This window comes from Panthera uncia (genome assembly GCF_023721935.1).
Source record: "Panthera uncia isolate 11264 chromosome A1 unlocalized genomic scaffold, Puncia_PCG_1.0 HiC_scaffold_16, whole genome shotgun sequence".
Lineage (NCBI taxonomy): Eukaryota > Metazoa > Chordata > Mammalia > Carnivora > Felidae > Panthera > Panthera uncia.
The window spans coordinates 24,207,949-24,234,820 of NW_026057576.1; the positions used below are offsets into that span (position 1 = coordinate 24,207,949).

The 26,872-nt window shown below is 45.0% G+C and overlaps 1 protein-coding gene across 3 annotated transcripts; it reads right to left on the minus strand.

The window, feature by feature from the left end:
- Nucleotides 1-3,195: 3,195 nt before the first annotated feature.
- SLC25A30 (solute carrier family 25 member 30) lies at nucleotides 3,196-26,151 on the minus strand. Of its 3 annotated transcripts, none has more exons than XM_049646978.1 (9): nucleotides 26,054-26,151; nucleotides 19,195-19,316; nucleotides 17,311-17,458; nucleotides 13,746-13,840; nucleotides 12,225-12,310; nucleotides 10,031-10,126; nucleotides 9,048-9,172; nucleotides 8,232-8,370; nucleotides 3,196-6,876 (listed from the first exon to the last, which is right to left on the minus strand). In XM_049646978.1, the coding sequence occupies exons 2-9, from the start codon at nucleotides 19,256-19,258 to the stop codon at nucleotides 6,715-6,717; spliced, it is 915 nt and encodes a 304-aa protein (XP_049502935.1). In that variant the 5' UTR covers nucleotides 19,259-19,316; nucleotides 26,054-26,151; the 3' UTR covers nucleotides 3,196-6,714. The 3 variants fall into 3 exon arrangements, with proteins under 3 accessions (XP_049502935.1, XP_049502934.1, XP_049502933.1); XM_049646977.1 differs by lacking the exon at nucleotides 26,054-26,151 and having other exon boundaries at nucleotides 3,196-5,861; nucleotides 6,796-6,876; nucleotides 19,195-21,092; XM_049646976.1 differs by lacking the exon at nucleotides 26,054-26,151 and having other exon boundaries at nucleotides 19,195-21,092.
- Between the last annotated feature and the right edge of the window lie 721 nt (nucleotides 26,152-26,872).

Sequence of the window (26,872 nt, forward strand, 5' to 3'; positions counted from 1 at the left end):
GATTCTCTTTCTCCCTCTGCCCTCTCCCCCTCATGCTCTCTCTCTAAAATAAAAAATAATAAAAATTAAAATTAAAAAGTTTTTTAAGTATAAAGGTATTAAGTTCATTGAACAAAAAGCAAATAGAAACTGAAAAAAAAAGCAAAAGTTCCCCATTTATCCTTATTAGCTAAATTTTAAGTTTGATCTTTAATATACTTCTAGAAATATTATATAGTTAAAATATAAATAGAATATTATATATACTGCAAATCCTGCCTCTCTACACCCCTCCCCCATTTACCATAAATAGGACATCTGTATTCCAAGCTAGTCCTTTTGGGGTTTGGGTGGGTTTTTTTTAAACTTTATCTATTAGAGCAGGAGAGGGGCAGAGAGAGAGAGACAGAAAGAGCCTCCACCTGTCAGCACAGAGCCCGACGTAGGACTTGATCCCACGAACCCTGAGATCATGACCTGAGCTGAAATAAAGAGTAGGATGCTTAACAGACTGAGCCACCCACGAGGTACCCCAGGTTTGGGGTTTAAGATTTTGTTTTAAACTACAAAATACAGCCTTTTGAAAAACCAAGATAATACAATTAGGTATAAGGAAAAGATTTCTAATTCTTTCTACCCTGTGATTGTCAAATTTTGTGTCAACTTGGCTATGGTGTCACTAGGCTATGGTGTCGTCGTATGGCAAACACTAGATGTCGCTGCTAAGGTATTTTGTAAATGTGAATACAGTCCACAATCAGTTTAAGATTACATTCCATAAAATGGTGGGCCCCATCCAATCAGTTAAAGGCTTCAAGAGGAAAAAACTGAGGATTTCTGAAGAAGGAATTCTGTTTCAAGACTGTAACAGAAATCCTTCCCGAGTTTTCGGTCTACTGGCCTGCCCTCCCACCTTGACATATTTTAGACTTGCCAATTCCCCACAACTGCATGAGCCTCTCTCTTAAAATAAATTATTTATGTACACACACACACACACCTTATTGGTTCTGTTTCTCTGGAGAACTCTAATACACAGTCTTTTAAATCCATTCCCTACATACATAAGTTTGCTTTTCCCTAAGAAATGAGTTCATGGTATAAATAGGCATCTGCATCGTAATTTCTTCCTACTTAATAACAGATCATGGACATCCCTCCAAGTCAGCAGGCTGAGATCCAACTCATTCTTCTCAAGAGCCACACAGTAAGCCATTACAAGGCTTATTATTTAAGCAGGGGCATATATACATATAGGAAGTGTCCAGGTTTTTGCTTTTCATTCCATTATTTGCATCAAGTTTTCAAGAAACCTATTTATACATACTGCCCTTGTCTTATATTCCTGTTTTGCTTCAGGATGGATCTAGTAATAAACTACCAAAAATTTAGCCTTAGATTTCCCCAGCTGCTAGTTTAGAAATATATACCCTGGATTAAAAGCCAAATGTGTCTTAAGAGGTGCATATGAGGGTTCTACTGTCCACAGACACTGGAGAAACACCAGCAGCCAGTTCTTCTCACTAACCTTCATATTAAGTTCAACCATGTACGTCACTGAAACTCAGGTCCAGAGAACTGAGAAGGGCGCCTGTCCGACTTTGGCTCAGGTCATGATCTCACGGTTCATGAGTGCGAGCCCTGCGCGTCGGGCTCTGGGCTGATAGCTCAGAGCCTGGAGCCAGCTTTGGATTCTGTGCCTCCCTCTGTCTGCCCCTCCGCTGCTTGCACTCTGTCTCTTGCACTGTCTCAAAAATAAATAAACGCTAAAAAAAAAATTTTTTTTTAAAAAGAGAACTGAGAAAGTTCCCTGTCTTCCACATTCTATTTTTTCACTAAACCACCATTATTTAATTCAAATGTTAATAAGACAAGCACCTAGAAAAACATATATATATATATATATTATAATTTCATGGATGAGTTTATTGTCTTTTTTTTTTTAACGTTTATTTAGGTTTGAGGAAGAGAGAGAGACAGAGTGTGAGGAGGGGAGGAGCAGAGAGAGAGGGAGACACAGAATCCAAAGCAGGCTCCAGGCTCTGTGCTGTCAGCACAGAACCCACGAACCGCAAGACCACGACCTGAGCTGAAGTTGGACGCTCAACCGATTGAGCCACCCAGGCGCCCCATGGATGAGTTTATTTTTTAATTTATTTTTATTTTTGCTTAAGTAAGCTTTATGCCCAAGGTGGGGCCTGAACTCCCAACCCTGAGATAGTCGCTTGTTCCCCTGACTGATCCAGCCAGGCGCCCCCAAATATTCTTTTTTTAATGTTTACTTATTTTGAGAGAGACAGAGAGAGAGCACAAGTGGAGGGAAGGGCATAGAGAGAGGAGGGAGAGAATACCAAGCAGGCTCTACGCCGTTAGCACGGGGCCTGATGTGGAACTCAATCCCACGAACCATGAGATCATGACCTGAGTGGAAATCAAGAGTCGGATATTCAACCGACTGAGCCACCCAGGCACCCCCCACTCCGAAAATATTCTTAAGTGAAAAACTTAATGAACTAGGTTTGCATTTCATCCACTGGTTCTTCTATGCCAATCAGAGGTGACTCTGTCTGGTCCACAGTTAACAAACATCCCAGCTGCTATCTCCAGCCAACACCAAACACGGGAGGGACTGACAGACCCTGAAAGTTCAGGGCATAGATGATGTCATCACCCTGCTGTTCTCCGTCTCCAGGCTACCTTCCCAAGCCAGTCCACAAATCAGAGTCACCAGCCTCTACTGGGTTACAGAGGTTTTCAAAGAGTGGGAGGTCACACAGGTGTCCAGGCAATTAAGAGGATTCTGGGTGGCTCAGGGGGTTAAGCGTCCGAATCTTGATATCCGCTGAGGTTGGGATCTACAGATCGTGAGACGGAGCCCTGTGTCAGGCTCCTCACTGAGCAGGGAGCCTGCTTGGGAGTCTCTCTCTCTCCCTTGCTCTCCGTCCCTCTGCTGCTTGTGCTCTTTGTCAACAATGAATGAATGAATGAATGAAGAAAGAAAGGGAAAAAAGAGAAAGAGAAAGAAAGAAGAAAAGAGAAAAGAAAAGAAAAGAAAAGAAAAGAAAAGAAAAGAAAAACCCCAACAACTTCTCCTCGAGGAGAAATGTCTGCAGCCACTTTCACACGTGCCATTTCTACTCCAACCTTCGAGACTCTTTGGAGCTTATCTTTGTTTAAAGGTTTCTATTTATCCAAAATAACCACAAGTCATTTCGATTATTATGTATTAGTCCAGTTTATTAAATAATGAAACAAGGTTTACGCCACATATTCCAACAATGTTTAAATAAAGAGCCTGAAATATAAAGGCTTATGAAAATGTATAGTTTTTATATAATACATACTATTTCTAGCTCATGAATAAATATGAACAGGGGCCATTTTTAGATCACAGATCAGCAACATTTAGCATCAATGATTACACAAATCCACAAGCAAACAAAAAAAATCCGTTATCTTCATTTTAGTTATAAAAGCTAAAAATCCTTTTGCCACATTTAAGCAATATCCAAGGAGGTCGGGGGACTTGTAGCCACACCCCTGAAAATAAGGGAACCGAGTCTCCAAGTCCCTAAGTTCTTTCCTGGTTAGGAGCGTGGCAACTGCATGAACTCTTTCAAGAAACAGAAAAACCAAAACAGGTTAAGATCCTGTTCTGTATAATGTGTTTAATAAAGCTACACTGGAGAAATACTCTATTTTTGTCTCAAAAACGTGCTCAGGTGTTATGGTGAGGTTTGAGTTTCTTCTTATCCTGGTATGAACATATGCATAATTTGAATAAACTGACATAATGAATGTTGCAGGACGTTGACTCTTTCCGGTCTTCAAAAGGATTTGCTTCTACTGTTTTAGAAATTATATGTACACTTAAAAATATATGTTTTCTTCGTTAAAAAAAAAAAAAAAAAAGTGACTCTTAAAAAGTAATCCTTTAAACTCACAGAACTCAAAAGTGAAAGCCTTTCCAGAGAAAGCCCTTACCACATCAATGGAATGTCTTGGTAAGAGGAAGAAAATCTCCGTCTAAAGATACGGTTCAGTACCAGGAGTGGGAGCCAAGTGAGCTCAGCTCTGCAGAGTCCCATCCAGATTGGGCCAGGGGAGCCGGACTTTCAGCTACGTCTTTAACCCGTTAGCCCCTACATGCCACGCCACCACCTCTTCCTCTCTCTTTTTAACGACTTTGTCTCTGGTTTGGAACTGCAATTCTGCCTCACAAAATGTTTCTCCAAGTAAACATTAATAAAGAAGGCAAAGTGGAAGGGACTGGCAGCAAAACTGCGCAGTCCATAAGAAAAACCGGGGTTCCTTCTTTTCTGCTTCAAGGGAGGTGGCCGGACACACCAGGCACCTGCTGAGCACACGCCCCCGCAGGAGGGTCTGCCCCGGAGCCCCAGTTAGTGTGTATTTAATGTTCTCAAAGGCTAGAACTGAAGGTACCCAAGTAAATATGTTCCCTGCCCTGGGGCAGCCCGCGAGAAGTGTATAAAGGTCTTAGGGCTCTCGGAGTCACTTTTTATTTTCAAAGGAACAAGATGAAGGAGAGAAAGAGAAGGGAGAATGATTTTTGTTGTCTTTAGAAAAAGAAAGGAAGACACTATGGACCTCTTTCAGAAACCAGAAAACAGGTGCGGTACTAAAGAGTTTTTTTTTAATGTCAAGCAAGTGTTTTCCATCCAAACCAATCAGGAAGCCCAAGACAGGAAGTATTTGAACAGACGATCACCTGAACTGAAGGAAAATCTGGGAAATCCGGAAAAATCAATTCTTCAATTCACTCGCAACATCTTGCTAAGGAAAAAGTAATAAAACTGTAACTTACACTGTGCTCTTTCTTTTCACAAGGACTCTAACAACAGGCTTTGTTGGGGGTTCCAGTGAGAACGACTCTCTTCTTTGCACCCAACTGTGGATGCTGGGATTCCAGCCAGATGACAGCGTGACTGATGTAAACACACTGACCCTCAAGTCAAGTGATAGCCGCTATTATTTTCTTCATTTGAGCCTCAACATCAGTAGATGTCATATCTCCATTTTACAGACTGAGAAATAATAAAACTGGGCTAAAAATCAGAGCAAATTACCAACATTACCTGAGACCAAACCCACGCAGCTAAAAATCCCTCCCGTCAACAGCAACCTTGCCAGTCTCAAAGCCAAGGTATCTCACCATCATGGGTTTAGATATTAATACTTTGTAACAATTCCTCACAAAGGTCAAGCCTTCAAAGGCTTAAAATCACTTATTGTAAGTGAAAGATCCTGCCAAAATAGGAAATTATAAAGCAGTGCAATATTCCAGAGATCTATTTCCTGCACTGTTTACACCTGGAGTTGAAAGGGCCAGGTCTCCACGCGTGAAATGTCTTCAGCCGACAAGAAGCAAACGTCCCCAGAAGTTCAGGAACAGTAATACCCTCTTGGAGGCTCCATTCCGTGGTTCCTGCGAGCTTCCCTAGAGCACTCTGCTATTCTCAGCTGTTCGCTAGAGGGCAACAGGTGCTACCGTCCCCTGGAGAAAACAATTCACAGTTCCTGATCTTCTTGCAAGTTTTCTTGAGCAAGAAACGCGCACTTTGCATGCCGTCTTTGATGTCTAAGGGCACTTCCATGGTAAGGACCAGTGTTTGCATGTCAGTTTGTGGCATTAAACATTTGATGCAGAGCATCCATTGCCAACACACAGCAATGTGCACTAACCCCGTCTTCGGCTGTTGCTCACGCATGCTTCAGAATCTGTGACGAGCCAAGCAGTGAGAAGCAGCGTGAAACACAGGAAGCTTGATTGTTTCGCAAGCAGGCGTTTTCAGAGCGCTGTCTCGTGCAGCCTGGACTTGTCACAAATCCAATTTCTTCAACTGCTCATAGGTCACAAAAAACTGCAGTTATTGGTTGAGGCTGACAACGAAAATGCCATCTGAACAACACTGACACATAAAAACGGACTCACAGTACATCTAACAAGTATGTCCGGGAAGACCACAGGCCATGCACATGATTAAACACCCGGGATCCTTATCCGCCCCCAAAGGTCTTCCCATTAGCCTTCCCAAGGCCAGCCTGGAACAGAACAATCACAGCTTAGATAACATCAGCGCCCTAGCGTCTGTTCCAAGAGCCTCTTGGAAGATCACGTCCACGCTGACCAGCTTTGGTGACTGCTGTGCGCAGACTTGCCCAAACAGTAAAATTCTATGTGAAAGTGAAAGACAGCAAGCCCTGGGACGCCCTCTCGAGGGTCACCACTAGGCAGGCCTTCAGCAGGGAGGGGCAGATAAAGAGAAACAGAGATGGTGAAAACCACATTCCCTTCTATGTAATTCTGCCTTTTCGTGTCTAATGAACGGCTACTTCTTTCCTGTCTCCCACTTTGGCATACAGGAAACACTGCTTATCAGCCCAATAATTCAGGAGCTAATTCCTGTTTAACCTCAGGTGCTCTCTAAAATAAGCATTCTACAACAGTGCTGTCAGACCGCATCCTTCCCAATGGTGGCTAAGGATAGAAAATCCTTGTCTCTCTCTCTCTCTGTAATCGTAAATATTCCCAGCTTCTAAAACAGACTGAATAGAAGTTTGTATTGATACCATTACCTTTCAATAACACTATCACTATACCAAGATTCACTTGGCCCAGCACAGAGACTTTATACCTTCTAAGACAGAAAGCAAATAGTTATTTCTTAGAATCGGAGGAGCTCAAAAGAATACGAACCCACTTCTAAATTATCATTAATAACATGACAGTTTATACAAACAATATTCCTTTCGCTGCACCTTTTTTTCCAGACGTACTGCGACAGAAAAGGATACAATGATATTCCAAGGACCAAGTCTCAACCAATTCGGCCAAAACCCTTTATACAGAGCAAAAAACCCTTCATTCTTCCATGTCTGTTATAAGGGAAAGGGAGGAGGGGGAGACAAAAGTTAACATCTAACTTTCCAATCATGTCAAATGTGTTAACACTCAGTAGGCAGACTGAATGATCAACTTTTCTTAAAAATAAAATCCTGTTCGAAAAGACTGCTTAAAAACTCAGTGCCCTCCTGCCCCTTTTTCTTCTTTAAAGGCCTCTTCACGGGAGAAGACGTCCAACCAGCCCACGCCCAAGCAGACAAATGGCAGCGGAATGAATAAGAAGTGGGATTTAATTCCAATTAGAACCTCTCGCCTCCTTGCCACTCGGGCTCACAAGCAGGTCGGAAATAAAAAAGTGAAGCAATGGTGGTAAAGATGTCATTCAGAGCACCACTATTTCATGTCATTAGGAGAATAAAAACAAGTATCTCTGCGTCGGGAAGGCAGACTTGAAGTCTAGGACGGGCCAGCATCACGCCAGAGAACAGGAACGGCCAAGTGGCCCCGAACCCCGGGCGGCCGGCAGTCCGGTCAGGGAGACAGACAGCTGCGAACCTCCCCCCTCTCAGGAACAGTAAGCCCCACTGTTTAAACCGAGAATTATTGTCAGAGTGACGTGTTCTTTCGAGAGATGTCTGAATGAAGGATATTCATTCCAGTCTGACTCACGGGGAGGGAGACACATTTTGGAAGGAGACACACAGATATCAGAAAGCATGACTCTCTTCTCAGCCTGTATAGCAGAGCAGAGGTGTAAAGAAAATGAACTTTCATTTCTAAATATTCGTCTAGATTTTGTATGTATAAAAGTTAGCCCCAGTGTGACCCAAACTGGGTACCATCTCAGGGCTTCACAGAGCATCACTTATGGTAGTTATAATAACCCTCAAAGTTTAGTTACTTCTCAGGTTAAAATATATGCATACATATATATGTGGGTGCATATATATATATATATGCACACACACACACAGAGATATTCACACGCGTCTGGGGGGCAGTTTCAATGATTAAAAACAAACCACTAGAATGTTGAAGATTAAGTAAAATAAGCTTGCTTATTTCAACATCAGTGTCTTTCATCATTATGAATTATGCTAACAAGGTTTTACTACGTGAATCCAGGCACTGTGCTCTTTGGTAAGCATTCTTTCGTTTTTACACTAACCCTGTGACACAGGTGCAATTACCGTCCCTCCTCACTAACGAGGAAACTGAGGTATAGAGTCTGTACATCAACCAAAGTCATACAATTACAAGGGACAAGGGTTTTGCTCTAAACCCTTGTGGTTTTGACCATGCTAAGAAACTCTTCAGGTGGTAACATGGAGGCTAATGAGCTGTGACAGGACCCCGCAGCGCCGCACAGGTGACTGCGCCCTCTCACCTGGAACAAGCAGTCCAGGGTACCAGTGTAGCCCGAGCACCTGCCGTCTCGAAGGACTCTCTGATTCATCATACGTGTTCTCACAACATCCACAGGGTTTGAGGCCAGGGCCCCGGCCAGACCACAGGTGAAGCTTGAGCTATGAAAAAGATGCCAACGGAAAAGCAAAAGTTCACCACCGAGCTGCCACCACCACTAAAGGCAAGAAACAGCATCCTCCCAGACTACGTTACAGTGACATGTGACAAGACGGTACGTTTCCAGGAAGACGCCCATCTCTAAAGCACGGCACAAACTTCTTAAATATAGCACTGATTATAAATTCCAGCCTCAACTAAGAATACCTGTGAGGTTCTGGAAGGTCAATCATAGACACATGAAGGAATGTCATGTGTTAATGAACTCTGGGGCAGAGCTTTTCACATTGTACAGGTGTATCAAATCATTATGTACACTTTGAATAGCTTACAATTTTGTCTGTTATACCTCAGAAAGCTAAAAACTGAAAATAATAGAAATACAAAGCCAAGTTAGAGAATGCTAATCATGATATTGCTCGTGTAATAAAGTACACAATACTTTTGTAGACAGATTTGCATGTGACTAAAAAACGAGCTGTTGACAATGGTTACCCATGTAAACAGACAAGGACTTTCACTTTTTCCTGGTTCACTCCGGATGTGTAACTTTCCAAATATGAGAATATAATACCTTTATAATATACCTTCTTTAAAATTTCTATAGATTTGTAGCAAATTGCCACCCTGACCTCATGCATACCTAAAATATTATTTTTTTTGAAATCTATAAACATACAGGAGGTGGGTATACACAGTGTCTCCCATCAGGCCCGAGAAAATCAGGTGCTTCTTGGCGAGGTCATAGACCGGGAGCTCCACACCGACGACGATAGCAGCCCTCTGCGCGGTAAGGGACACGCCCTGGGTAAGAAGACAAATAATCAAGACTCAGAGAGCTCTTCCCGGAGTAGGCCTTGCCAAAAAAATGTAGAGTGACAGAGGAGAAAAGACCAGAGGGTAAAGAAGTCAGAAGCTCATGTCCAGTTCCGATTCTGGCGCTAACCGTATGACCTTGGCCAGACGCTGGCCAGGACCAATCACCTCACAGAAGCTCAGGTTTCCTAGTACATACTGAGAAGACTGTCCTAGATGACCCTTACGGTCTATTCTGTGAACTGACAGGTCAAGAGAATACCAGGAAATGGCACTCCATACCAGCGCTTGCCTAGTAATGGTTTTCACTTAGGGACCAGGAAGACATACACATCACAAAATGCAGGGGCGCCCGGGTGGCTCGGTCGGTTAAGCGTCAGACTCTTGATTTTGGCTCAGGTCGTGATCTCACGGTTTGTGGAATCAAGCCCCACATGGGGCTCTGAGCTGAAAACACGCAGCCTGCTTGGGATTCTCCCTCTCTTCCCCCTCCCAAAATAATAAGTAAATGAACCTAAAACAAAAATAACCCAGGATTTAACTATAACCTAGAAAACCCTCCTCTATGAGAATCTTTTAAAGAAAAAGTAAACAACAAAGTGCTCAATCTTCTTCATAATTATACATAAATTATTCAAAAGGTATTTTAAAATATGACATAATCCTTATATTTCCATTTTCCAGACAAGGAAATTAAGGAAGAAAGTAACTTCAAGGGCAGACGTCACTTGTCTTCCCTTACTCCATTTCGCCTTTCAGATTAAATAAAATGATAGGAACAGAAAGAATAAATTCAAAGGGAAAAAGGGAAGAACTAAGGTAGCTGGCTCTGTTTTGCAGGCTTACCTTCCACAATCCTCTCGCTCCCTCCTGCTGGTAAATGTTAATGAAGTTGCCTATCATTCCCCCTTGAATGGTGCTGCTCTGGGCTTGCATCCGTATCTAGAGATTATTTTCAAGATTAACATGAGAAGGAAACAGCACATTTCTCCCCAATGTAGACCTTTGAATATCATTTGATCTGTTGTTTAATAACCATTAAAAGAAAAGAATCATAGCATAAACACTATCGTCATGCTAGCTTTAAATGCCCTTTGCAGACGTAACATTTTTAAGGTTTGGTTCTTAGGCACTTTGGAATCAACAAAATGCATCCAGTAGAATCCAGAGCTCATTAAGTGTCCAAAAAACCTGATTTTTTTTAAAAAGCCTTTTGAAAAGGAAAGGAAATGACATTATGTCCTTACAGGTTAATAAGTAGGAAAGAGAAGGTGATGGTAATACTAAGATTTCACATAATTAATAGGAGTATCTAGCATATTTCGCAGCATGAAGCATGGACAAGCAGATTTCTTAAATTAGTTACTTCAAGCCACTACTATTTCCAACCAGCTGAGCCAAAAGGTATGCAGGCGAGCTGAGCACGGGATAACCACATGATGTCCGTCACACTCCGTTAACACTTGAATGTACAAATACACTCGAGAACGGCTGTGGAATTCACATGACTGAGATGCCAATGTAAAAATAATGTTTGATGTAGCTCTCTGTATTTTTTTAATGTTTACTTACTTTTGACAGAGAGAGAGAGAGAGACAGAGCATGAGCAGGGGAGGGGCAGAGAGAGAGGGAGACACAGAACCCGAAGCAGGCTCCAGGCTCCGAGCCATCAGCACAGAGCCCGACGCGGGGCTCGAACTCTCGGACTGTGAGAGCATGACCTGAGCCCAAGTCAGACACTCAACTGACTGAGCCACGCAGGCGCCCCAGCTCTCTGTATTTTTTTAAAATTAAAAGGGATTTCTCACTAAAAATCGGTACCTTATTTTTATCGAGGGAGCAAAAACATTACCTCCGACTTCTAAAGAAAAGCTGTTACTGCCACGCAAAACACAGGAATGGCCTATCCCTAAGCCCAGCATATGTTTAAGATATTAAAGGGAGTATGGAGATCTTTCTCCGCTTTTCCCCGACAAAGGGTAAAATCAAAGCAAAAGCACCTTCACACGTGCTGCACCCTGACAGTGCATTAAGTGTAATGCCCTCAACACGCTGCTACATAAGGTGCTGACATCTGTCAGAATCTCCTAGTAGATTGAAGGCTCTGAGGGCAGGGTCCTTATCATACTCATTTTTGGACTCTAAGCACATAATACATCAACTGGCAGAAGGTAGAGGCATAGTGGATGCCGGTTAACTAACAGGAACAAAAAGGAGAGGAAGGGACAGAGACAAACATCTTAAGAGGGATGAAAAGCAACTCCCTGCCTAATTTCTATTTTGTTCAATTAGTTTATTCCCTTGGGGCACCCGGGTGGCTCAGTCGGTTAAGCGTCTGACTTCGGCTCAGGTCGTGATCTCGAGGTTCGTGAGTTCGAGGCCCGCAGCGGACTCTGTGCTGGCAGCTCAGAGCCTGGAGCCTGCTTCGGATTCTGTGTCTCCTTCTCTCCCCGTCCCTCCGCCACTCATACTCTGTCTTTCTCTCTCTCTCCCTCAAAAATAAATACACATTAAAAAAAATGTTTAATTAGCTTATTCCCTTGCCTTACTCCAGAAAGGATTTAAGGAGGCAGTTTCCCTGTTATTATCAATAAGATCATCCACCTTACCACACTTATGTCTAACTGTAGTAAGGAAATATTTCCATCACTGTATCCTGAAATCAAGTTAGCAGATAACATCACACGCTCAGAAATAGGTCATTAATGAGCAGACCTGTACAGAACTTGCAGCCTCTCGATTTTTTAATGAACCAATAAAACCAGGGAAGATTTTCAATGAAAAATGAAATTCAAATGTACCCGAGCCTACATTTTTTTTCCTGCTTAGTCACCAAAGACCTTGTCTCCACAACGAGCTCTACTTTTGATGTCCGTTATCAGTGGGAGATCCTCCCTCATGGGAGAGCCTTCATGGCACTCAAACTGTAAACATTTGTTTACAAAACTGTTACATTCGCAGACTTTCATTATCTGCATGTTGTTCCCAGTAAGAAAATGTGGGGGGAGTGTGCCTATCAGATATGGATAGCACTGCTTACTTTCAAAACATCCGTTGGATTAGCGATGGTTGAGGATATGACTCCAGAGAGAATTCCACACACCACATTTATCAGTAGAGTTTCATCTATAAACAAGCACACATTATTCAACTTTTCATTATCAGTAACTCAAACATAGGTGCAAACTCATTTGCATACCTCTTGTATATCTTAAGGGAATAATTACATTTCTGCTTTATGAATCAAGCCATTTTTAAAATGTTAGGAATTCTGCTGGCTTATCAGGACTTTGCCTAGCAAAATTACTTGACATCTATTTGCTCTCAATTTGTTGTTTTTGAAAAATATTTACTTATTTATTTAAGTGATCTCTACACCCAGTATGGGGCTCGAACTCATGACCCAGAGATCAAGAGTCGCACACTCTTCCGACTGAGTCAGCCAGGCGCCCCAAACTTACTTGACATCTAAAAAGTATCGTGCAAAGTGAGCAGCCATCTGCCAATTCACTTTTATGTGTAAATGCGTATCACTGTACTAATTAAGATGAAGTATATCTCATAAGAGAATAAAAAAGATACACTCCGGGGCACCTGGGTGGCTCAGTCGATTAAGCACCCAACTTCGGCTCAGGTCATGATCTCACGGCTCGTGAGTTCAAGCCCCGTGTCAGGCTCTGTGCGGACAGCTCGGAGCCTGGAGCCTCTTTCAGATTCTGTCTCCCTCTCTCTCTGCCCCTCCACCACTTGCATTCTGTCTCTCTCTCTCAAATATAAATAAGCATTAAAAATCTTTAAATAAAATAACATAAAAGTAAATTTTAAAAAAAGATACACTCCTATGAGATAACCATGAAGATAAAGTTTTGAAGCACACCATGTATATTTAATTTGAAGCGTACTAAAGTGCTAAAGCATCTCAGCCCCTGCTGACCACTCTCACGCAACAGTCGGCTGGCGCTCAAGAATTCAGTTCTTAATACTACGAAATGTATTCACTACTTTCCTGAAAAAAATCCTGATTTTAGAAAATTTTAAGTGGGCTAGAACTATAACAACATATCCTCTAGTCTAGGAGTTCTGTAGATGAGGATAACTAAAATATTTGTAGAGATTGCTCCTTTTAACTGCTGTTCCCCTTAATTCAGCCAAGAACTGACTTGCTTTGGGGTACCTGGGTGGCTCGGTCGGTTAAGCGTCCGACTTTGGTTCAGGTCCTGATCTCACGGTTCGTGAGTTCAAGCCCCGCATCAGGCTCTGCGCTGACAGCTCAGAGCCTGGAACCTGCTTCAGATTCTGTGTCTCCCTCTCTCTTCCCCTTCCCCTGCTTGCGTGTGTGCATGTGTGCACACACTTGCGCTCTCCCTCTGTCAAAAATAAATAAACATTAAGAAAAAAAAAGAACTGACTTACCTTAAGCGTGGTTCATTCAGACTTTATACCCAGAGTTCTCTTCAGCAGTAAAGTCACAATTAGGCTCAAGAAAATCTGATCTTGACTAAAAAAGTCACACAACCAACCCACCTCCTGTCCACAAGTAGAGAAAAGATTCTTCACTCACCTTCTGGGTGTTCAACAAACAGTCGCTTCAAGCTCTGGTAAGTGCCTATCTTGATGGTGCCATAGGAAGCCTGGCGTAACATCGCAGGGGCAATCCTGTCAAACCAATGGACAAGACCCCAAGAAATTCAAAAAACCAGGCACCTGAGTGGCTCAGTTGTTAAGCTCCTGACTTCGGCATACGGCATGATCTCAGTTCATGAGTTTGAGTCCCCCATCTGATGAGCTCAAAACCCCACTTTGGGTGAGCCCTGTTTCTCTCCCTCCCCACCACTCTCTCTCTCTCTCTGCCTCTCACTCGTGCCCTCTCAAAAAAAAAAAAAAAAAAAAAAAAAAAAAGAAAGAAAAGAAATTCTAAAAAGCACTTTAAATCCTCTAGAAGACACACACACACACAGATAGTGGCCTTCCACAATCAAACTACGCTCAAACAGATTTCTCGAAATTCAAAATCTAACAAAAATATAGTTGGGTTCCGTAAAATGTGTGCAAATTAATAGTTCACTAAGTGAAAGTTCAGCCCCCTGTAGTTATCCTTAATGAAAACGTAAGTGAACGTGGAGTTCTATTCAAATGAAAGGGCTGTCCTTTCTTGGGACAAAGCGCCTCGAGAAATCTGCCCTCGGCAAGCATCTATCACTCTTCAGCTGCTGCTCTAGAGCTCAATTCCCACCTCCTCGGAGGCCCTGCTATTTCCTCTCCCTCTCTTGGCCATCCTGAGCCCAGAAGCACCCTGGGGCAGTTATCTGCCCCAGCTGATCCTCCTCGTCCCTCTCCCCTCGCCATCAAAACTCCCCTCACCAAGGTGACCAACTGACATCGCTGCCACTGCATCAAATGATGTTTCACTTAGTATCTTACATAACCTCTCCGCGGTACTTGCTGCCATCCGCCCTTTGTCCTCCGTGCTGTGGTCTCCTCCCTGAGCTCCGTTACATCCCCCTCTCCCGTTTCCTCCCTTTTCTCTACAGCCTCCCTACCTCTGTTTCCTGGGGTGTTCTGGGGAACTCTGCCCTAGGCTCTCTCTTCTCTCCCCGCTCCACGCACTCCCCGGGTGAGCTCGTCTACTCCCATGGCTTCCACCACTGTCCAAGACTGACGACTCCGAAATTCCTGCTTCCTGCATCGATCCAACGATGCATTTCCAACTGCCTCGAAGATGTCTCAATTCGCATGTCCCACACCCACCCCTAGATCCAGTGTCCCACACGGAGCTAAGTGTCCTCCCGCCCCAACCTATCGGCTCTCCTCTTTGTTTCCTGACCCAGAAAACGGAACCTCCATCAACACCTTGGCTGAAAACCAGAAATCAAGACATTAGCCTTGTCCCCTGCTTCCTCCACACCCCCTCGTCTATTAGGTCACGTATCAGGTCAACCCTATGCCCTAAACAAGCTCTCTTCTTTCTCTCTGTCCCCAAGACAATCCCTCTGTTCAGAAAATCGTTGTCTCTGCTTCCTGTGCGACAGCCTTTTTCCAGCGTTGTCAGTTCTCATTCTTTCTCCCTATGGCAGGCTGGCTTCTTTTTACCACCGAAACCCTATCATGTCAGTCCCCCTACTGAAAACCCCCCAGCACCTTCTGCCCGCCATAGGCACAGCAAACTCAAGCGCTTATGGGCACCGGGCAGACACCCTGAGTGCAGCGGGCTGGGTCTCATGCACCCTCGCACGTCCTGCGAGCAGCAGGGGTTTCGGTAAACCAGAAACCTAAGTGAATGAACACGTGCCCAGATGTTGACTTTTCTCAAGAAAATGGACTCCCCGGTTTCCATGTGCAATTTCTCATAGTTTAAAATATCGGCTCGAGTGAGAAACAAAAACCTTGACTGGTAGGTAGGAGGGCTGTGAGGCACCCATTTGGGACCTGTGGTGTGCTAGAGGAAATCAAGATGCTTAGCGTGTCCTGAGGCCGTCCGTGTCCTGACCCCTTATTACGGCTCCAATTCCAGCTCTGGCTACTCAAAAACTCCAGCACTATACCTACGCCGAATTACTCGCATGTAATTACTAGAATGTACCACGCTTTCTTGTGCGTACTGCTGACTTTGTATAAACACAGTCCCCCCTCCTTTTTCTTTTTTAAGTCGGCTCCACAGCTACTTAACAGCCCCACTGTGGGGCTTGAACTCACAACCCTGAGATCAAGACCTGAGCTAAGATCAAGAGTCAGCTGCTTAACCAACTGAGCCACCCAGGCTCCCCAGTACAGTTCCCTTCTAACTTCGCCTGGCGAACTCACTCTTCTTGACCCTTCAAGCTCAGACCCAGCACCCCTGGGGTCAAGCAGCCTTCCTGAAGCCCACCCCCTCCCCTGCTCCCACAGTCTGGGCTCGATACCCGGCCTCTACCAGGCTCTAGTACTCATTATCAGACCGCACTGTAATCCCGCTGACACACCTACAGCCCCCCACTAACCGACAGCCCCTTCATGCCTGTGTGTGTGTTGCTGCTGACCCCATTTGTCCCCCGGATCCAGTCTCACCCTTCTCTGTGATGCTCTGCGCCCTGAGAGGGTGGTGCCCACGGGTCACGTCACTCAGGCTCCCCTGCCAGCTGACTTCAGGGGGGGATTCCACCAGTAGATGATGCGAGGGAGGGAGGAGGGGGAAGAGGTATTCTCTCCCTGGCCACTCCCAAAGCATCCCTCGACAACTACTGTCTGCTCCTTCCAGACGCCAGCCCTACCAGGCTGTTAACACCATTCCTGTCCTTGTCCCTCTGGGCCTAGGGTTGGTAACAATTTCTCACTTCGCTAGTTTCTGGGTGCCTCAATATCCTTCCTCTGTTCCCTTAACCCGTAAGTAGCCCCTTCATTAAAGCCTCCCCATAGAGGGGCGCCTGGGTGGCTCAGTCGGTTAAGCGCTGACTTCGGCTCAGGTCACGATCTCACAGTACGTGAGTTCGGGCCCCACATCAGGCTCTGGGCTAACAGCTCAGCGCCTGGAGCCTGCCTCAGATTCTGTGTCTCCCTCTCTCTCTGCCCCTCCCCTGCTCACACTCTGTGTGTGTGTCTCTCTCTCAAAAATAAAATAAACATCAAAACATTTTTGAAGTCCCCTCATAGAAACCACCCAAGTGAATTCTGTTTCCTGCAGGGACCTGGGCTCCCATAGGCACCTGTCTCACTCGCTTTCCCAGCCCACACCTTCAGCACACCGTTCACTAAATGCTGAATTACAGAAAAGTGGTTCACAACACTTACCCACGGAGACTACTCTATCGTTTTCACTATAGCAAAAACCTGGGTAATTCAGAATAGCCAAGGGGAAGAGCTTTTTTCAGAGTGACATGGTGAATTATGGAATGTTTTGTGGCAACAAATGTAAATTTTGCATTATTAGCTGTATTTGAATACAATAAAAAAAAAAAAACTTCCAACACAACGTTCGCTACATAAAAGGTATGTAGAAAATAAGGCTGAAATGAAAAATGAAAAAGCTACCAAGCTACTTGCTCTTTTCAAATACACTTCAGATGTCTACTTTTTCTCTATGAAGTCTTCAATTTCAGTTGATTCATTTAACAGGTCAATAGTCCAATATAAACGCACAAAGGTCTACTTACCCTGAATACAGGGCTCTCAGCCCTTCTTCTCTGCCTATCCGCACTAAGGCGTGCAACATTCCTCGATACCGGATTTCTCTAAAGTTTGCGTCATTTGTCTGGCCTTGAATCTGGAGCCGTGTCTTGGTTAAATCAATTGGAAAAGTACCTTAAAGGTTTTTTAAAAAGACATATTTCACTTGATAAAAAGAAATTCCACCAAATAAAGAATACATGGTGATATATTCCTGAGAAAATATTTCGACTGTAATGTAAACTAAGAAACAGAATTAAGAAATGGCAGATACTTTGCAATCTTTTTTCTATTAAAAAAAAATTAGAGGGGTGCCAGGTGGCTCAGTTGGTTAAGCATCCAACTCTTGGTTTTTTTTCATTTTTTTTTTAATGTTTTATTTATTCTTGAGAAAGAGAGAGACACAGAGCATGAGTGAGGGAGGGGCAGAGAGAGAGGGAGATACAGAATCCAAAGCAGGTTCCAGGCTCTGAGCTGTCAGCACTGAGCCCGACGCGGGGCTCGAACTCACAAGCAGTGAGATCATGACCTGAGCTGAAGTCGGACACTTAACCGACGGAGCCACCCAGGCACCCCAAGCATCCAACTCTTGATTTGGGCTCAGGTCATGATCTCACGCTTTGTGAGATAGAGCCCCGTATCTGCGTTGGGCTCTACGACAGTGTGGGGCCTGCTTAGGATTCTCTCCCTCTCTCTCTCCCTCTCTCTCTCCCCCAACCTCCGACCCCCTCCCTGGCTCACACACACACTCTCTCTCAAAATAAACATTTTTTAAAAATTAGGAACCAAAAGATTAAAAATACACCAAAAAGTGCATAAACGTATTTTCCTTTCTTTACATTTTTATTTGGTTCCCATCTTACTCTACATAGGATTTGAGAGGGTGCATCGCTGTAAAAAAAAAAAAAAAAAGGTACAGGGAATGATTTACACCAACCGGAAATCCATTTTAAAATATGTTACCATCTTTTGCATGTGTGAAGGCTAAAATCAGGTCCAATATGAAAGAGGGGGGGTAAGCTCATTTGCTAAGGGAGTTTCTCACTCCGTGTTCTGCAGTCTAGAAGTAAATCTGTGAACGCAGGTACAGATGTTAAACACGGCGCCCAACAGGTAGTCTACCCGAATTCTGGACACTGTCGGGAAACTCGATTCGCTGTGGAACGGAGAGCCCACCCCACAGGGAACCAAGTGGGTGGGTGGTTAACGCGCCTTAACCCCCTCAGCCCCGGGCCTCACCGGCTCCCCAGGGGCAGCCTCTGTCCCAGGACGGCAGCGCCCGGGCCCTGGAAGCAAATGACGCGTCCAGCCCAGCACCTGGCATTCGGCAGCTGCACAACCGGTATCCGGTGAAGCAATTCCGACAGGGAACAGACAGCGATCAATGGGGTCTGATGTGGAACTGCACTGGAAGAGGAAGCCACCAGTACAACGTGGACCGTGTGCGTAATTACGGAGTGACTGCGCAATGACAGTCAGACCTGGCCCCCGCGGCCTCCTGTGCCAACGGTGGCCAAGTGGCGAAAAGCACAAGGAAAACAGGGACAGAGGGACCCTCGGAATGACTGATAAAACTCGTTTGATTACCAGGTTCCACTTTCTCCACATTGAACTTTGGCCCCTAAACTGCTGGGAGCCAAAATGACTGTTTGTCTGAAAAAAAACATACCAAAAGGAGGGTGTTTTGAAATCGGAGATTAACGTGTCATATTCTCGCATTCTGTGTGTCACCTCCAATCACATCAAACACCAGAGAGCGACCTTAACTTTTAATTGGCATCACGTGCAGCACGTGAACGACCCCCCCCCCCCCCCCCCCCCCCGCAACACCATCCAGGCGGGGGGTGGGGGGGGGTGGAGGGGCACCTTACCGCATTCGGCCGTGATGGAGGCCAGCCCGCCGTACACGAAGGGCTTCCAGTTGAGGGCCGACATCCTCAGCACGGTCCCTTCTCCTTTGGTTAGAGGAACATAGCCTCCCACAGGGCTTCTCCTGGACACAAAGGGGAGGCATTTCAAAGTCGTGACTTCCCGCACAAGCAGTTTCCCCTTTAGGCTTGTGTTCCATTTGGAGAGCATCGCAGACGAATGCCCTCCACGCCGCCCCCCACCCCGCCCCGGACCCCACTTCCCGAGGGGGGCTCACCTGTATAAAGCCAGGCCCAGCTCGCTAGTAAACCGCATTTCATCCCGTTCAGACCTTAAGTAACGCAACAGGCTGGGAAGCTGAGATGGGGTATGTACTGAGCACAATGGAGGCTATTTTCTGGGCTGTCCATTTTATCTAACATCTATTCACGTTCACGCAACAAATATTTGTTATTTGTTTGCCACTGTCTCAGTGAGTCCCTCAGGTGCACCGAAAAAATGTTGCAACCCAGTGTCCTAAGGTGAAATGACAATTACTGAAAAGGACCAAAATATACTTCCAGTTCACACTCTGTAAATGTTGGCGTTCTTTTCTTAACTGCACCGTGTTAATAGCTGGGAGGCAGCTCGGTATGAAGGAAAAAGGCGGACTCCGGGGTCAGAGCCACACCGCTTCCTTCCTAAGGAAGCTCCCATTCATCTCTAGGTTTTTTTCTCCATCAATATCATCACCATCAAGGCAGCCAACACAACCAATTGGGGTTGGAGCCCATACTTTTATTTGCTAAACTAAATAAAATGCCAAGCTTTTAATCCTATTATGGGGATTAAATATGTATTTTTAAACTAGCACAGAAAAGACCCTCAACAAATGCTGCCTTCCCTCTTCCTGTCACTTAGAAGGTGCTCACACACTGTGAAATAAACATATTTACATGCCTGCCATTCCAGGTCCCCCACATTCATGACACATTCTGCAATTTTAGGCACTTTCAGTTGGTAAATCTGGCCTCATGTCCATTAACAGGAAAAACATGCAGATAAACACACTTTTGTGTATATAATATTAACCATAATTATTCTGGGTTTAAAATAAAATTTCGGGGGCGCCTGGGTGGCTCAGTGGGTTAAGTGTCTGACTTCGGCTTAGGTCATAATCTCACAGTTCATGAGTTCGAGCCCCCCATTGGGCTCTGTGCTGACAGCTCAGAGTGTGGACCTTGCTTCAGATTCTGTGTGTCTCTCTCTGTCCCTTCCCCACTCGTGCTCTCTGTCTCTCTCAAAAACAAACATAAAAAAAAAATTCTTAAATAAAATAAAATTCCTAATTTATTATAGTCATTATTGGTAAGAGATACACCCAGTGTTTGTAATCTGCATGTTTTAGGAGTTTCTCAAGACTATATTTCTCAAGAAAAGTCACCATTGCCAAAAATGTCAGTTAACAACAAGGCCAGGGGGCTTGCTTAAACTAAGAAAAAAACACAAGGAACCCAAAGGAGACTGTAAATGGATCTACCTATAGCTATTCTCATTCATGGACATTAACCGAATTCAGACTGGCTACAAGTGAGTAAGATAAAAGGCTCTCTAAGAATGGAACCTGAAAATCATCATTTGCTTTATGTGTTTCAGGATCAAGAACAAACTGTGCCCCCCAACACTCAGCTCAGCCCCTTATTATCCTCAAAAACATTGAGTAATATCTGCACTTGATCTTAGCCAAAAGGCCGAGAAGCGATAATATCTGAATGTAACTAATTCTTAGTCTTACTAAATTCACAATAACGAATACTGTAGGTTAAATAAACTGTCAGAACACATTAATAATAAATCCAATAATTCATTAACTGTCCAGTAGTACCTTCCTTAATCCATTCTTGGATTCTCCTGAATTCAGTTTAAAAAAAAAAAAAAAAGGGGCGCCTGGGTGGCGCAGTCGGTTAAGCGTCCGACTTCAGCCAGGTCACGATCTCGCGGTCCGTGAGTTCGAGCCCCGCGTCAGGCATCTGGGCTGATGGCTCGGAGCCTGGAGCCTGTTTCCGATTCTGTGTCTCCCTCTCTCTGCCCCTCCCCCGTTCATGCTCTGTCTCTCTCTGTCCCAAAAATAAATTTAAAAAAAACGTTGAAAAAAAAATTAAAAAAAAAAAAAAAAAAAGCAACAGGGGCACCTGGATGACTCAGTTGGTTAAGTGCCGGACTTGATTTCAGCTCAGGTCATAATATCACTGTTCCTGAGTTTGAACACCACACAGCCCTCCATGCTGACAGCGCAGAGCCTGCTTGGGATTCTCTCTCTCTCTCTCTCTCTCTCTCTCTCTGCCCCTCGACATTCTCTCTGTCTCACTCTCTCACACTAAACTTAAAAAAAACAACAACAAAGCAATAACTACATAACAGTGATGTGTGGAAATGCTGTAACTTTAGAAAAGTGTCTGATATAAATGATTTCAGCAGATCCCCCAACAAGTTTGGGACAGGAGGACAGGAAAACAGACTAGGAAACGGAGTCCCAGCAAGGTGCCTTGTCCAAGGCCACATGGCTAATGGGGCAGAAATGGGGCTCCAACCCAAGTGTTCTGATTCCAAGTACAGCATTCTCTCTGCTACCACCTGAGGCTGTATGCAATCATAAAGGAGTGATGGTGTTTTAATTAAGGAGAAAATATTATTAGGCAGCTTCAAAAAGGTACTATTGCAGAGAAAGACAGATACCATATGTTTTCACTCATATGTGGATCCTGAGAAACTCAACGGAAGACCAGGGGGGAGGGAAGGGGGGGGGAGGAAAGTTACAGAGAGGGAAGGAGGCAAACCATAAGAGACTCTTAAATACTAAGAACAAACTGAGGGTTGATGGGGGGGGGGGAAGTGGGTGAAGAGGGCACCTGTTGGGATGAGCACTGGGTGTTGCATGGAAACCAATTTGACAAAGTACAATATCCTTATTGTTATTATTTAAAAAAACAAAAAGGTACTATTGATAAGGTGCATCCTATAAGCAACAAAAATGTGTTTAAGATAAAGGTATTAAGAGGATATAATATTCAGAAGGTAGATAATCAATATAAACAGTAGCAATTTATTTTTCCAACAAAAGGTATATGAAGTCAGTGTTGAAACACTTGGGGGGGGAGTTTTTTACAGAAGTGAAATTCACATACTCATTTTAGTGAGCAATTCAGCGGCACCTCATACATTCAGGATGTTGTACAACCACCACCTTTATCTAGTTCGAAAATATCGCATCACCAGTCCCCCCTCCCTCTGGCTTTTACTTTCTTGGACGTGACACTATATATGCATTAAGTATCTGTGTGGAACATACGGCTCCTTATTAGGAGTTCCTAACCTGGCTGCAGAGTTTCCTAAAAGTATATACACTAGGGCCCTACCTACTGAATGAAGATCTCAGGGACATTGCGAGCATCTGTGTTACTGAAAATCATCCAGTTAAATACATGGCAGCCAATTCACACCTTGGAATACTTACTACTTAAATTCCCATTTTATTTTTTAAATTTTTTTTTCAACGTTTTTTATTTATTTTTGGGACAGAGAGAGACAGAGCATGAACGGGGGAGGGGCAGAGAGAGAGGGAGACACAGAATCGGAAGCAGGCTCCAGGCTCCGAGCCATCAGCCCAGAGCCTGACGCGGGGCTCAAACTCACAGACCACGAGATCGTGACCTGGCTGAAGTCGGACGCTTAGCCGACTGCGCCACCCAGGCGCCCTTAAATTCCCATTTTAAATAGTTAATGCTCAGTGATGATGTTACAGGTGATCCTTCTTTTTATTCATCTTATTTAGTACTGATTTTTTTCCTACACATGTATGTGTGTGTGTCTTTATATATACAGACACACACACACACACACACACACACACACAAGCCATCCTCCAAAATGTTAGCAGAACTTTATGCGAAAGGGAATTATAACTGATCTCTAACTTAACGACAAACACAACATTTTTTTTAAAGACTATTTTGTCATATGACCTCATGCCATCTCACTGAGTCACTTTCCGTTTTCCTGCCTCACCTTATTTGTTTTACTAGTTTAGTTTTAATGGCTACTTTTGGCTACTTTTTCTTCCATCGGTGTTTTTAATTAGATCAAAACCCAAAAAAGCTCCGGATTATACTCATATGCAAGTACCCCAGTAGAGCTCAAAACCATTGTGGAATTGCCTCCCCCTGGGTTTGAATCAAGTGGATGCAGCACGCACCCATTTGGTCCTATTCCTGTGAACCACCGGTGACCATAAACTGATCTTCCACAAATGCGCATCCATTTCTGTGCTCCTGGTTACACTGTAAGAAAGTACTTTCTATTCAATTCCAATTTTTAAAAGTTAGCAGGAAGAGGGTAAAAATTACCTTTGGACTCTTCTCTTTTCCTTTCTGAATGCTAGGACTAGATTCCGGATCAGTTAAGTTTACTGCCCACCTTCCCAGGTTAATGCTTACTGTGTCAAAGAAAGAATATGTTGGCTTAAACAGCAACCAGAGAGTATCAGTAGTCGGTCAAACACCCGAACAAAAAAGGTTCTGGAATGGAAGACGTTATGTCCCCAAAGCCATGCTGGCCACAGCCAGCTGAGATGGTGGCGTCAGCTATCCCAAGTTGCAATCTTTGGTAAGCTAAACCATTTCTTTGTTCTGGAGCTCTCTTTGTCCTAGCACAATTTTGGGCGGGGGCGGAATCCCAACTCTACTCAAGTCCCAACACTGACAGGCCAGCACGGTCAGGCAGACTGATGTGTCCTTAGCAGTCTAGTGTCTGGGCAACATCTTGGCCTGAGATCCAGGGAAGGAATCACAACTTTGCAAAAACTCCAGTGCCAGATAATGGTGCTTGGGAATCACTTCCCACTCTGCACTCCTCTTCTAGGCCATACCCTCTGGCCAGACCAAACCCAGTCACCACTTCTCTGCTGCCTTATAAACACAATACTAACAACAACAGCCTTCACTATCAAATATCTGATATGACAGGCATTGCTGTACGTTTTCCACATAAAGGATTTTATTTCATCCTTACAAGCCTATGAAATAGGTATCCTTATCCACATTGCACAACTGAGGAAAGACCGACCACCTCAGAGAGGAAGAGTGACTTTCCCTAGTCGCACAGCTACAAAGTACACAAACTAAGGTCTCCCTGAAGGAACACGTGATCTGTCCTCTATGTACTACAAAGCCAGACACTATTTTTCCAAACTCTGTTAAAAAATATTTGGGGGTGGGGCACCTGGGTGGCTCAGTTAAGCGTAGGACTTCGGCTCAGGTCATGATCTCACAGCTCATGAGTTCGAGCCCCTCATCGGGCTCTGTGTGGACAGCTCAGAGCCTGGAGCCTGCTTTGGATTCTGTGTCTCCGGCTCCCTCTCTGCCCCTCCCCCACTTATGCTCTGTTTCTGTATCTGTCTCTGATATATATACATATATACATATATACATATATATATATATCAGGAGGTGGGAGGGTAGGAAATTCTGCACGTTCTGAATAAATGTGTAATTTTTCTGCAAAGGAAATACAAACTTCCCATCTATTTTTTTAAGTGTTACTTGAGTAAAAATGTCTTTGATACAAATAAAGGATTCTAAAGGCGTCTCCCTACACTTAAGATATGTACTAACTTACCATATCCCCTCTCCTCTGTTTTCTCTTAGTACTTATTTTCTCCTTACCTCATTTGCACAGCTGCAAAGAGAGGTAAAATACGGTACGGTAATTGCTGCTGGAACTTTTGAAAGCTTTCCAAGTTCCTGTTATATAATTAATTCTGGGTAAGTTCTTTCAAATTTACGTGTGTTCCCTTTTCAGTCTACAGTCTGAAACTGGAATCACGGTCTCTAAAATGATCCCTCTTAAATCTTTATTCCCCATATGTCTGCCTTTCATTGGACTTTCCCTATTTCCAACTGCCTTTAAAGGTACAGTATGCAAAATAAGCTCATCACAGACCTATGCAACGTGAAATTGAAAAGGCATCTTAGAAGTCATACCTCATGTCACATGAATTAACTGAGCCCACAAACACAAAACTTGGCAGCGGCAGAGCCAAGACCAGATTCATTCCTTTCAACTTTTTTCACTACAACAGGAGGACAAATCGACCCCTGCAGGGCAGTCCCGACATTGTTCTGCTATTCTTGCGCAGGAGCGACAATGCTGAACCCTGCAAACGCTTTACATCAAGTTACTTACACCTAGAAAAGGCGCTACAGTGCAGCGCTACATGAACCTTCCAAGCTAATGAACTGCCCCCGTCCCTCCAAAGGTGAGCCAACCCGGCGTGTCCGGGAGCAATTCAGAGTACAGCGAGCGTGCCCTCTCCCAGAGTAGGAAGCTCGCTGGCGCCCGGGCTGCACACTCTGAATGAACCGCGAGTGGGAGGGATGCAGAGACAGGAGAAACGTACCGCGGGGGCCAGGGCACACACGCCGAGGTCCCACATGGGCCTCACACTTGGGATCTGAGACGCTGGGGCAGGAGTCACCCCACGCCCCCAAGCGATGAGGCCCGGGAGCCGGCGCCCCTGCCGGAAGAGCGGGGCCAAGCCCCGGAACCTCGCGCCCCGGGCAGCCGGGCCCCGCACGCAAACCCGGGAGCAGCGGCAGCCCCCGAGAACGCCCGGCCGCGTCGGCGCTCTCAGGGACCGCAGTCCGACCGCAGTCCCAGTCCCGGCCGAGGCCGACCGGAGGGGCAGCACCGCCCGCGGCGGGGCAAGTAGTCCCGGGCCGGCTGGTCGCGGACACCGTGGCGAAAGAGAGTCGGGCGGGCGGAGGAGCGAGCCGGAGCAGGCGCGGAGCGGCCATCGCGGCCGCGGCCCAGTGGTCAGGCACTTACCCGGCGCCGGTGGCTCCGCAAGTCCTCCTACCCACGCTCAGCTGCGACCAGAGCCGGCCAGCACCGAAGCGGGAGAACACGCTGCAGCGCAGCGAGGGCAGCACAGCGGCTTGCGTCCGGCCCCGCCCACCCCGCCCTCGCGGCCCCGCCCCCCGCCGCGGCTCCCATTGGCCGCTCCGGCCGCGGCCACGCCCATGGCAGCGGGCGACTGGCTGGCCGCGGAGGCACCTAGATATTGAGTAGCCGGCTCCCCACCGACAAGGGTGGTAGGTGTCGGGGACTCGATGACACCTCCCACGGCCTTGGGTCTCGACTCCGCAGTGAAAGAGAAACTTTAGGGAACGCACCGAGAGCCACGGAACAGGAGGCTTCTCAGGGTGCTGATTCTGTGTCCACGTGAACCCCCGAAGTCAGAGGAAGTAAACAAACTTGCACTTCTTTTTTTTAATCCCAGCTTTTTAGTTTGAAAAATTTCAAAACCGACTGCTATGGACAGTGTGCACTTCTCTCAATGCTACCATTTCACATTTGCGTTCTCTTCACTAGATAGATTCCCCCCCCCCTTTGCAAAGTTTCACACAACGCTGCTTCACCCCTAAATACCTCACCACTATCACATGCAAGAAATTTAATGCAACTTCTGTTATATCATTTAACATACTGTTTTTTTAAAATTCCCTTTGTTGTCTCAAAACGTCATAGACAAGCACACGTGCACACACACGTCTTTGAAAAATTCAGGTTCTACCCAAGATTCACCTGTTTTGCTTAATAACATGTGTCTTTATAAACTCCTGTAGTCTACCACCCAAGTTCTAG

Excerpts from the sequence above, each read along its gene's own strand:
- SLC25A30 (XM_049646976.1), bottom strand. The coding sequence starts at position 19,402 with ATGCTCTCCAAATGGAACACAAGCCTAAAGGGGAAACTGCTTGTGCGG. Across the intron at positions 12,311-13,745 it reads GTTTGTTGAACACCCAGAAG|ATGAAACTCTACTGATAAAT; the intron begins GTGAGTGAAGAA and ends GCTTGTTTATAG. Across the intron at positions 6,877-8,231 it reads CCCTGGACTGCTTGTTCCAG|ACATGGAAGAATGAAGGGTT; the intron begins GTGAGAGGGCGC and ends CCCTTATAACAG.